The following is a 12,645-nucleotide window of genomic DNA, read 5'->3' as shown; positions in this document are numbered from 1 at the left end:
CAGAAATTGTACTGAGCTAAGAAAAACAATGTGTGAGAGTTTTGTGCTTTTTCATCAAAATACCTGAATATTTAATATATGTGAATAACTCCCCATGAGGAATCTTTGATTAAGGAGAGAAATAGGGACAGAAAAGTCATCTGGCTATTTTTCAAGCTGTGTTTTTCCTTGTTATGAAGTGAAACCATGAACTTTTGCAAATTGTGATGTCACTGCTTTGCAAGAGCAAGGAATGAATAACTTCTATTAAAGCACATCTTCCCTAGCACTTACAATTAATTTACAAGGCCACAATTCTTTCACACTCCAACCCAAAGGTCCTTGTCTGACTCTGAACACATTTACAGAGGTCTTCCCATGCTAAATTTTAAGGGAGAAGTATTAGTTATCATCATAAAATGTAATTTGCTATTCATGCTTTGCAGTGGCATGGAGCACTTCATCTCAAAGGTCTTTCCAGACCTGGCAGAAATAGCAGGGCAACTCAGAAAATATGATTAAAAACTGTTTGGGTCATCAAGGCAGAGAGACTCTCTCCACCTTTTATATCTGTGATGGCAAAGCCCATTCTCAGGGGTCAGCAGAGATGATCATTCCTCTCCCATCAGCTGCCTGGTCAAGGCAAGGGTATGGGGAAATCCAGAGCCACACCTTTTCCAGGGGTGCCTCTGAATTTCCCCTTTTCTGCCTGTTTACCACTCCCATCCTGATAATTATGCAATATTTACTCAGTCCTCCTTATCTTGCACTGTGGGGATGTTCCAGCATTATTCATTCAGCCTTAACAAAACACTTAAAATCCTGTGACTTCTACCTTCCCACATAGGGAAGGGGATAAACCTTTTGCAGAAAGAAAAGTTTTTTGTTAAAAGAAGAACAAAGCACATGGCCAAATTCCCTTTCACCTTGAATAAATACATCATGTTTGCATATTCAGGCTTGGATTTCTTCGAGCCTTCTTTTACCACTACTACACATCCCCAGCCTTCAAATGGGAGAAACAAAAACATCTACAATGAGTTCAATGAAAAATACTTTCTCTTGGAAAGAGCTTAACAAGCAACTGAAATGCAGGATCTTCATTTATATGTGTTTGCCTGCACATACTGTCTTGCATATTACAGATCAACTTTGCACTCTACAAATATAAATGTCTGACTCCAGTAACATTTAAGTAGTTCTTCCTTGTCTATACCAGTGGCTGAGCTCATTCTTCCTGAAATTCAATGCTCAGATTAAAATGTAAATTTTTGCTAGGGCTAAAACATCCTTAGCTAACTCAAGAACCCAATCTCTAACACTCAGTGCTGATGCAATGGAAGATCTGTGCTGATGCTATGGAAGACCATTTGTTTAAGGTTAAACAGAGGCAAATTCCAGTAGATATGCTTTTTGTAGAATCAGAAACTTTAATAAAGGGCTTCATATTCAGTTTATTGTTAGATTTATCATTGATCTGGATACTGTTTCTGTAAAAATTCAACCACTCCACTTCTGTATTTTGGAGATCTTGGATGAGCCTAAGAACAATGACCAACTTTTGTTATTATGTGAGATAGGGAAAGGCATAAAATAACCAATTGTTTGTTTAATGAGATATGAAACTCCAACTGAGCTGATGTATTATGGGTGAAATTGAATATAATAAAAAATACTACTTTCAAAAATGAGTGCTCTCTGAGTGCTCCAGGAATCCAGATGTTGCACAACAACTAGAGTGTGACACAGCCTTCATCTAAAGGCAAAATTATGCCAGTTCAGAAAAAGCTGTGTTGAACTGAGTTCATACTTAAAACTCACAGCCCTCAGGACTGCAGCTTTCTGAAGCGTCTAAAAACTGTTTTAATTTTTTAATTTGTTTTTATTGCTTATGTACAGTTATCCTGCATTCTCAGAAGAACTGAAAGATGAGGAGAGAGGCTGTTTTTATTTTCTCCAGGGCTGCAAGCAGCTAACCAGCCATTTTGTCAGACACTCAGCCCTTGTATGACTTCCATGCAAAAGAAACCAAAGTATGATGAAGGCAAGCAGTGAAATGAAGGCTTGTCAGTGAAATCCTAAAACATTTCTAAAGATCTCTCAACCTTGGCAAAGCAACTGGCTTTCAATTTCCAGCATCCCACCTCACCAACAGCCAAAGCTATGAGAATTTGGATGTGAAATAATTTTCATTTGAAGCAGCCAAAGAAGCAGAATAATAAAAGCAAAAAACACAAGATGAGAGCAGTCAAACCCGTGTTTAAATACAAAGGAATTTGTCCAAGCAAAGCTCCAAACCACACAGAAGATGGCTGGGAAAAAGCAAAGATCCCTCAGCTTCCCTGCCTCGTAAGGTTCAGAATTGTGGCTTGGGATGCCTACATGAATGCTGGGTCATCAGTGGGATGCTGTTCACCTCATCCTACAAAGAGAGGAACAGCCTCTGCCACCCAAGCAGGATGTGGGTTTGCAGCAGGGCTCAGGTCCCTACAGAAAGATGGAATTGCTTGGCAGCAGTGGTGCAGTAGCAGCACCTGCCTCCTTCCCAGCTCCTCATGTGCTAAACATGTCTGGCACAAAAATAAAAGGCATGAGAAATACAGAACTGCTGTCCTGGCAGTGGATTAAGAGCTGCTGCCATAGCAGGAAAACCCAAGGGAAGAAATTGAACAGCAACATGTTCAAAAACATAATGCCTGTTTATAATTAAGACACAACCATCTTGTAGAGGAGCACGAGAGCATTTTGTTCATCCCACCCAAGAGTTTATTTAGGCTGTTCTAGCTAGCAGGTCTTAATTCCACTCTCTCTCCAGGATAGTGTGAAGTTTTCAATTTGTAGATTAGTAGCAGTTTGCTGAATGTGTGACTTCAGCAGCTTGCTCACCTCACACAGCTACAAAGGAAGGCTTTGCAGTTCTGACAGCTCTATGAACCATTTTTAAACCAAAGCCTGCATTCTCTGGAGAAGAAAATTACACATAGGAAGCTTGATATGAAGTGGACTGTGTTAACTAGACACTCAGGAGGGGGCTTACTGCTCTATAATAAGCTGTAATTACAGAAACTCATTGGTCATTTACTGCCATGCAGGTGTAGAAGCATTTTAAAATAACAAGTAAAGAGAAAACTTGAGCTGAGGGGACTTTTTACCTAGCATTTGTTGAATTTCCAATGCCTACATAAGTAGGCATTTTATTTCCTACAACTTTACTGGTTGAACTGCTGAAACAGTTCATTTAAATATTTAGGAAGTCCAAGACAAAGGGTGAAACTTATCACACCCCATCTTGCCAAGGGAGATTTCACAAATGTAGTGAACTGGAGCAGCAGCAGCAGTAATTTTCCCATGTGAGTGGGTTAGTGCAGACTACATGCACTGTTCCTGCAGGCATCTGCCAACACAGTCTGGGCACAAAGGCATGGACTACTGCTAATGAAACAGTTTTAGAATTCAAAGTCTGGATCCTATGTCAGGAAGAAAGGAAAAAAATAAAAAGAATGACCTCTCTCTGTCACAAGAAAATACACTTGAACTCTCTCCTGAGATTCTTATTCCTAGAATGAATCACTACTATATGTTTATGTACTCTTGACAGGAAATCCAGAGCAACTAAATCAATAAGTCTCTTCCTGATAAAGGGGCTAATTTACCCTCACCCAGTATTGCAAACTTCTACATTTTTCCTACTACTAAATAAATATACTAAGCTTGTGCTAAATGTTTTGAATTTGGTGCAGATTTCACAGAGCAGGCATACAGCAGGACAGCTTGATTACATCTTGACATTCCCATCAGAAAGAAAACACACACTGTTGGATTCCTCCACATCCATTTAAAGACAGAGTAAGGCTTTTCCTCTGCAGGTGATAATGCACATCAATAACAACTGGTCTTACCTGCTGTCTGTAAGCTCAAACCAGTATCAAGTTTGCTGCGTGGCTTGGTGCTGATAAACAGGTAACAGAGAACACACACAGTGATGATAAAAGCAAAGAGGACCACTGCTGCTATTGACAGGCCCACGAGTGCTCCAACACTAAGAGAGAAAAACAAAAACAATTAAGTGTACAAACAGCCCGGAGGACCCATTAAAACAATGGTCAAGGTGGAGTCTGGAGTTTACTTGTACTCAGGCATGGAAGTAACTCTGTATTTTGCTGTAAATCAAAGTTGAGAGCTCAATACTTCAATTGCATAAACTGCAGTTATTTCACTGTCCTCAGAAGGGTCAATGTCATTACACAGCAGTTGAACATCCGGCCCTCAGTGACATTTCATGCATATTACTCCTGAGTCTGACATAAAGTGTATTTATGAAAATCAGAAATAACTTCATGCAGTAACTGATATCAGTGAGATCAAAAACTTCTTCAGTGCATACACTGAGAGGGATTCTAGGGTTCCAGGCAGCTCAAACTACATGACTATTAAAGCTGTATTTTCAGTCTGAAATGCCATTTTTATAGTATAAAAACCCATGCAATCTATGTTATTCAATTCTGTTAGCAGCTCTGCAGAGCAGGGTGGAGTACTGTGATTGCTGTTCTGCCTTTGCATAAATGAAATAAATCTCCAATCAAGACTGGAGAAATTCTCCCATGATCTTTGTCACAGTAAAAGGAAAACTAAAGCTGAATTAGTTTACTCACAATATCAAAGGCATCAAAGGAGCAGGAATGAATTACTCTGGAGGCCAAACATACAGTACTATATGTAGATTTTATCAAGGTGCTATCCTGCAGAATAAAAGCTACTTTATACATCTCCCATAGGCATACAGTGAGACACTATATGTATACACTGAAATCTCTCCTGATTTCCAGCCCTTATTTTCAAGTCTTTTCCTAATATAAAATTCTCCTGATGAAATAAAGGATCCAATATAATACAGACTAGCTATCATTTCCTACACTCTCCTGGGCCATTTGATGCCTTCCATGTTCCAGTCCTCTATTCTACAGTCCATGACAAAGATTCTGACTTCTGGTGAAATCAAACAGCAGCTTTTTGGTCACAGATGAGGAGTCTGAGGACTGAGAATCCTTATATTACTGCTCTGGTATATTTACAATTTTGACAGATGTCAAAAGGACAGAGAAGAGATGAATGTCTTGAATTCTACAAGCTCCATCCTCTAGTCATAAAAATGCCTTTATACATCACTGCCATCAGGGAGAAGTGAACTCTACTGTGGCCTTGCAGGAAGATGAGAAGAATTGTGCCTTGGGATGTTTTTATGAATTTTACATTCAAGATACTGCAAAGCTTCTCTACAAGCTCCCACAGCACCAGCACACAGATATGTCCACAGGAGAAATTCTTAAAATCAGCAGGATGAGAACAGCAGATATTGCTATGACTTTCACACGAGGTTTTCATTAGTTACTGGTCAGATTTAGTAATGAAGTTTGGGCAACATTTAGCTCCATGCACAGCTAAAATAATTTGTTATCAGCAAAATGGTTCTGCAAAGAACAGCTTTACTCTTCTGAAGATTTTTCATGGTATTTATCATCTGCATTAAATAGGATATCCTGATGTCTTTGTGCATATATGTACATATTAAGCAAATTTTTCCTTACTATTTTTTGGCTCAAACAAAATTTGCAAGCAATATTCTGCTTACTATGGAATCTGAATATGACCTACACTCAGAGATCTCACCTGGGTTCTGGCCTTATTTTGCATTTTCACTTGGAACACCTTGACCCAAATAGACAAAATAGAAGACATACATATTACAGAAGGCTGGATAGCCATAGAATCATGTGATACAACCAAGACTCTTCAGAAACAGTTATTTGTGCTTTTTTGTCATGACAGTACACGCTTTATTGTAAGATTTCATTTAAATTCCAGCCCACAGTGCAGGACTAAGGAGGTTCTCACCATTAAGCAAACATTAAGCAGAGTCAGCTGCCCTAAAGCCAAATAGATCAAATACATATTAATGATTATACATTTTTCTATTCAGACATCTGTTCCTTCTTGGCTGTAGCTCTTCTCCATGCAGTTGTAGAAGATGACATGGACAATACAGTTGTGTATTGCAGAGCACAAAGAATTTTCAGTATCACTACACAACTTTGGGAGTTACAAAAGGAAAAGGCAAGAAAAACCTGAGGAATTCTCCAGGTCAAAGCTCATCATAGGTTATGTGCTACAAGAAATGTTGATCATGCTCCAGCAGCAAGATGAGAAGATCTCACCAGCATCACAAAACCAAACAGATACTCTGATTCCACTTCCTGAATGAATCAGGAATCAGGACAATGTGTACCTACTCTTTTTAAACACACAATGTTTTGCTACCAGATTGTTCTCAAACTGCTGAAGCTGTCAACCCACAGAGAAGGTATAATTAAGTTCTGTAAGATTAATTTTCGTTCAAGTTTGGGGATGGAGGGCTGTTTCTTAATTAATCTAATTCAGAGAAATTTAATATCTCTTCCACAGCTCTGAATACTGACATTTCTTAACCAGAATACAATATTTTCTTTCATTCTTTACATATTAAAGCTGTTATTAGAAACAAAATACCAAATGACTATGATCATTGACCACTTTAACAATTACACTCCTGAAAATAAAGACAATCTTACAGCATGTCCTCTAGATTCTACAGCAATCACTATGGTGCTGCATATCTGCTTTAAAAAGTCTTTGCTAAAAGATTTTGGCACCTTCCATTCTTTACTTTAAATGCTGTCTGAAGGCCACATAGTAACAGTCTATGGGTCTCAGGGTGTGTCTTCGAGATCAGTCTGACAGCAGAGACACTAAACAAGCAAACTAAAAAGTCCCTCTTGCCCACAGCTGTGGCCTCATTAGTGAGCAAACCCTCCTGCATTAATAACCCACTCAACCCCAAAGCAAGTATGTTGCATAAAGATGGCAGTAAAGGCTATGGGGTAGCTGTGACATGAGCAATGTTAAGTTTGGTAGGAGATCCAAACAGAACTCTCCCAAGTTATTTTCCAGATAGAGCCATACCACACATTTCACTGCTGTTACACTGAGTGCCACATCCAGGCTTGCAGTACAGCCCAAGGCTTCACTCAGCAGAGGCTCCACTCTGCCAGCAGCCTCCCCAGGGATCCCCAGGCTGTGTCCAGAGAGCTGCTGAGCGGCTCCATCGACTTGTCTGTCAGTGGATAATCAGCATCACACCCCTACAGTTATTTTTAGTTCATAACATTAGCCCATCCACACCATCAAAAGCCAGGGAAAATTTAAATATTGGCTAAGCAGAGGCAGCATTGCCCACTGATAGACTGAAAGGAAGCTCATGAGTCACCCGGATTCGAGTAAATCAAATGTTCCCAATGCCATTGTTGCAGTGACGTGTCGTTCACAGTATTTGCAAAGCACACAGATAAATATTCTTGAGAGACTGGAAGAATGGGCACAGAGAAACAAAAGGCTTGCTATTTTGGAAAGCCAAAACAGATGCCTGGAGGTTGGTACAGCCAAGCAAAGCTTGGCCTCAGTATTAGGCCACCATGTAGGTATTAATTAAGAAGGCATTTTGAGTAAAACCTATATGTGGCTTGACAGAATTTTAATCAAATATGTATTATTACATGCAACTTAAAAGATACAGCTTTGGAATGGATATTAGAATTCTATTTGATACTGAAAGAGGCCATTATAAAAATAAGACTTCATAGAAGAGGGACAAAAATAAGCATAAAATATTTTAGAACAAAGAGAAACAAAAAGGCTGACTGAACATAACTGCTTCAGTTCAGTACAAATACCACATGTTCAGCATTTCTCCCCTTCCACTCAGCTTGGGAGGTAAAGCAGATGTGATAACTGCACGGGCATGCACAGCACACTGCTCTGGAGGCTGAGCTGCTCAGTGTTTGGCTCACTGCTGTTTTATAGCATCTGTGTTTGTGGATTCAAAAGCTGAATAACCTTCTGATGAATTCTGCCTTTTCCTAATATTGCCTTCCCTGTTCCATGGGCTCCTGAAAACTGTAAGAGACAGCAAAATGCATCCTTCCCTCTTCTTTGAGGAAATAAGTCTTTCAAGATCTATGATTAAAAAAAAACCCCAAATTTTATTATTTTATTTAGAAAAAAAAAGTATAAGTCAGAAATTAATAATATTATTAATTATATATAATAAATTTTGCAGAAAATGTGAAATGTGTCAGAGTTGCTCAATAGTCTATTATCTATGATAGTCCAGCAGCTCCCAGTACAGCAGGTGTTTGGATGTTGTCAAATATTGCAGTTTTGGCAGAAGTGGGAGGGGAAAAGAGGGTTCCATGTTGCTAAGGGAATGGGCAGTGTCTAGTTCTAAACATAGTACAGGCAGTAGAGAATTGGCAAGAAAAAAGAAGAGCATAGGCTAGCAAGAAACTATTGATTTGGGTTGCCAAGGCTGCTGGCTTCTCCATGAACTGCTCAATCAGAGCTGGAGGCCAACAGGTCTGGCCATGTCCATCCCACAGCAGGAAAAACAGATGGGAAACGTGCAAGAGTTTCCTGCAATTCCACCTGCTGTGCCACCAAACTGAAGGAACCTCTGAGATACGACCAACCACTTGTGGTGCACTCAGGCACTGCTTTCAAAGACCTGGGGGAGTCAAGCAAATGAAGATTTAGGAAAAGAACGCCCAAGTCCTGGAGTACAGCAAAACCTAAAAGAGTTCCCCCATCAGAGCCTCCTAGTCCTTTCCCTTCCATCTCCAGACTCACCTTGACTGGTTTGCCTAACTCTTGTTTAGTTTTAAATCTTAAGGGTTTCATGTCTTAAAAGTGTGTCCTCAAAAGCTGAAAAAAGCATTTTAAGGATTATTTTATCATATGGCTGTTACCAACCAATATCAGTAAGAGTTTAGTGATCATCAAAACATTCTGAGAGGGCAAAAAATGTTATTTTTATGTTTACTTTAAGCTACTAATTGAACTGTCATGTGAAAATATATACAGTTCTCAAAATAATGTAATACTATCATGTTTATAACACTATAGTGTTAATAACTAAAAATTATTCTATTTGTTACTGAAAACACTTATAGGAAGTGATTCAATTCTAACCACTCACTAACTTTGCTTAGAGAGGTAAAATGTATTTACTCACCTATTTCTACAACAAATATAGTCATTTATGGTAGGAATTAAGCACAACCAAAACTCCACTAATGGCAATTTCCATGAGACCTTTCAGCAGCTTAGGGCTACTGCAGAAAGAAAGAAAAAGAATCCTTAATTTTCAAAGTTTGAGCCCAAATTTCTGACTTAGATGAAGGCTAAGCAGTCATTTCTCAGATCCTACAAAATCTTTTTAAAGGAAGAGCTTTCAGAGAGGTATTTAATAAAAGCCTCTCCTGGGATTCAGTTCTTGGAGGTAGTTTTTGAAAAGATCAAGCTTTAAGAGTCTTCACTACAACATCCAGATGAGACATTGTAATGCAATATGAACTTATTCCTTCAGTTTTTCTGCCATCCTGAGAAGGTTTGCTGTGATTGAAACAGTCAAAGGTTATGCAAAAATATAGCATTAAAACAGAGTATTTGATAGCAGAAGTGTAAAAAAGGACACTTGGAAGTGTCTTCTCACATCAGAGAAGCCAAATAATTGTGTGTCTGTCACAGAGGCGGATGGCTGGGAGATCCCCACAATCGACCCACTCTTTACACCAGACAAAGCAGATTTTAGGTAATAATACGTTAAATATTAGATCAGATAAATTAAAATAATAAGTCCACAGTACTGGACAGCATTAACTCAGGAGCCCTGAGGGAATTCACACGTGGAGCTGCAGAGCTGCTGGCCGAGGTGCTGAGGGCATCTGGCTGCACAGCGCTGAATCTGAGCCCGCCTATGATACCCAAGTTCACTCTCCCCAAAATGAGGGACAGGTCCTTTGACCTCTACCCCCAGTCATCTCATTACCATGCTCCACCCCAGGGAGCTGATGGCATTTACAGCTTCCTGACATAAAATCTTGAATGAAAGGATCAACATTAGGAGGAGGGGAAAACACTGCCTTGTAAACCTGCTGGAGTCTATGAAGTGTCAATAGGCACAGGGATAGAGGAACCCAGCAGACAGAGTTACGTGTCTCAAAAAGCCTTTGGACAAAGCCTTGCACTGAAAGTGGAGTTAAAAAGATGGAATTTATATAGGATTAGGGAAAGGTTTTGCTACAAATTTAAGGCTGCTTAAAAGCATAAGAGCATTGTGCAAGGCTTGAGTCGTCCCTTTTCAGTGTGAAGAAATGTCACTGAGACTGATTTTTATTCATATCTTCATCTATGACCTGGTGAAGAAGGAAATTTGAGTTTCTGATGATCCTAAGCTCCTACAAGCAATCAAATGCTGAGGGCAAGGAACACTACAAGAAAACTAAGTGAGCAGGCAAAAGTGATATACATGAGTTTCAGTGTACATAATGTAACATATAAAGAACAAAACCAAGCCTACATAGCAATAAACTCAGAACAGGCAGTTCTGAACTCCAGAAAAGTTTTAGAGTCTTCAGTGAGAGCTCACTGAAATAATGGAGTCAATGTGAATGGCATAAAAAGACATTAACACATTGGCCACCAACAGAATGGAATTGAGAGCAAGACTGGAGGCAACATTTGGCCACTCTGTAGAACCTTGCCACACCCACACCTTGGGCATGCAGCTCCAGATTATGCACCTCCAACATCAGCCCTGTGGAGTGAAAAACAGTATGGATGAGATGGAACCAAAACGATGGGTGTGACACAGCATCTGCCTCAAGGATAATCCAAAAGCTCTTCTGTTTGAAAGGTGAAAGCTGAGAATAGATGCCCCAAATGCTCACAACATTTTAAACACTGTGCATAAACTGAACTTGCAATTGCTGTTCACCAAATCTCACAATCTGAATACTAGAGGGCACTCCAGAAAAGTAGTAGGGAACAGTATAAAACAGATAAAAGGATCTATAGTCAAACAGCAGGTAGTGACTGCTGCCAGCAGGGTTGCAGAAGCAGACGGTATAAGCAAGCCCAGAAGGGGATTTGACAAAATCAAGGATAATAAGAAGTCCGTAAGAAACAGAGTGGAAGCCCCATGCAGAGGTGTGACACGGCCAGCCTGGGTGCTGAGGAGCCCGAGGGGAATCAGGCACAAAAAGCAGCCGGGCTGGCTGAGTGCAGCCCTCCTTGCCGCTGCTGGAGATTCGGCCAGAGCCAGGCGGATCCCTGCACTATCCCGGGAGAGCACCAGGCTCATTATCTGCCCCTTCCAAGTGGAAAGTTACGTAGTGCTTTATCTTACATGGTAAAGTAGCTCAAGTCACTGGGAACTTTATGGCACGCAGCATCTTAGGCGCTCAGGCCCCGAGACAGCCGCTCCCCTCACGCCCGAAGGGCGGGAGACGCTCCGGATGCTCTGCCAGAGGCACCGAGCGTTTCCCAGCCTTCCTTCCCAAGACCACGAGTTATTTCCTTCAGAAACTACCCTGGCATGAACACGAGTCTCTCTGGGATGAAGATGCATCTCTACCGCTACTCTCGGCGGGACAAAGGCAGTCTGAAAGTGCCCGGCTACAAGTACCTCACAAACACACACCCGAGCCGAGCTCGGGCGACCACGGGTCTCCCGCCCGGCGCCTCTACCCCGGCAGGCACCGCCGCTCCCCTACCTGAGCCACCACATGTAGCTGTGCTCGTAGGGGAAGAAGCTGTGGGGGTCATCGCAGCAGTACTTGACGTCCTGGAAGCCGCAGCAGAACACGGCCCGGGCGTCGCCGCCCGCCCGCGGGCAGCTGAACCCGTTCACCAGCACCTTGTCGGCGTTGAGGTAACTGCTGCACTCGGCGCTCATGGCGCGGCCGCCAGCCCGCTGCCCGCCCGGCGCCTCGGCTCAGTGGCACCCGGGCGGGAGGCGAGGAGAGGCGAGGAGAGGCGAGGCGAGGCGAGGTGGCTGTGGCGGGCGGAGCCGGACGGGCAGGGGGCTGCGCTGGCGGCGGGGGCCGCCGCGCCCACTGACCGCGGGGCCGCCACAGGGCGGGGAGCGGCGGGAGCCCTCAGGGCAGGCAGCGGAGGGCGGGAGAGCGCCGTGAGGGGCCGGCCCTGTCCCGGGCTGCGGTTTCAGAGGCTGGGGTACGGCTGGAGCTCAGCGCTGGGTCCCATGTGGAGGAGAGCTTTTAGGGGTCCGTCCTTACTCGTAGCCTGGGTGTGGTCTCAGGAAAGGCAAAACAGGGAGAGCACGGGGAGGGATCACACTTCTGTAAGAGTCAGGCCCCCTTGGCTTGATGAGGGGGGAAAGCTCCAGCTCAAAACCAGGCTCAACTCTTAAAGATGCGCTGCGCAAAGTGAGAGGATGAATGACAGTGATGTGGCTGGTGCAAAGACTCCGGAAAAGGGGAGATCAGGAGAAATCGAGTGTTGAATATCAACAAAGAAAAAAGAAAAGATGACAGTGAGATTTTGTGAGTTGTAACTTCATCACTTGAGTTGTTCTGATGAAATCAGATATAATCAGATCAATTATTTTCATTATAAAATTGAGGACTGACTTATTTGGAATGTACACAGGAAAATGATCTACCAAAGACCACAAGGCAGCCTTTTCACCTCAGTTGTGTCAATAGTGTCAGTACTTGTTAGGATTTAAATGTGTGTCTTGTGTTATTTGAGATTAAGAGACCAATCTCCTGGTCATTT

General features: G+C 42.0%; 1 protein-coding gene across 2 annotated transcripts in view; it reads right to left on the bottom strand.

The window, feature by feature from the left end:
* Positions 1 to 12,210, bottom strand: part of SHISAL2A (shisa like 2A) — a 48,103-nt gene extending 35,893 nt beyond the window's left edge. For both annotated transcript variants that reach the window (XR_004980669.2, XM_036388154.2), the window contains exons 1-2: positions 11,622 to 12,210; positions 3,879 to 4,018 (exon numbers count right to left, since the gene is read on the bottom strand). Coding sequence is in view for 1 of the 2 variants with exons in the window: in XM_036388154.2 (XP_036244047.1) it covers positions 3,879 to 4,018; positions 11,622 to 11,803 (322 nt within the window). In the remaining variant the exon portion in view is untranslated. The remainder of the gene's footprint in view (positions 1 to 3,878; positions 4,019 to 11,621) is intronic.
* Positions 12,211 to 12,645: the final 435 nt, after the last annotated feature.

Source organism: Molothrus ater, chromosome 9 (assembly GCF_012460135.2).
Source record: "Molothrus ater isolate BHLD 08-10-18 breed brown headed cowbird chromosome 9, BPBGC_Mater_1.1, whole genome shotgun sequence".
Lineage (NCBI taxonomy): Eukaryota > Metazoa > Chordata > Aves > Passeriformes > Icteridae > Molothrus > Molothrus ater.
The sequence above is the reverse complement of the archived record's forward strand: the minus strand, read 5'-3'. Positions and strand labels throughout refer to the sequence as shown.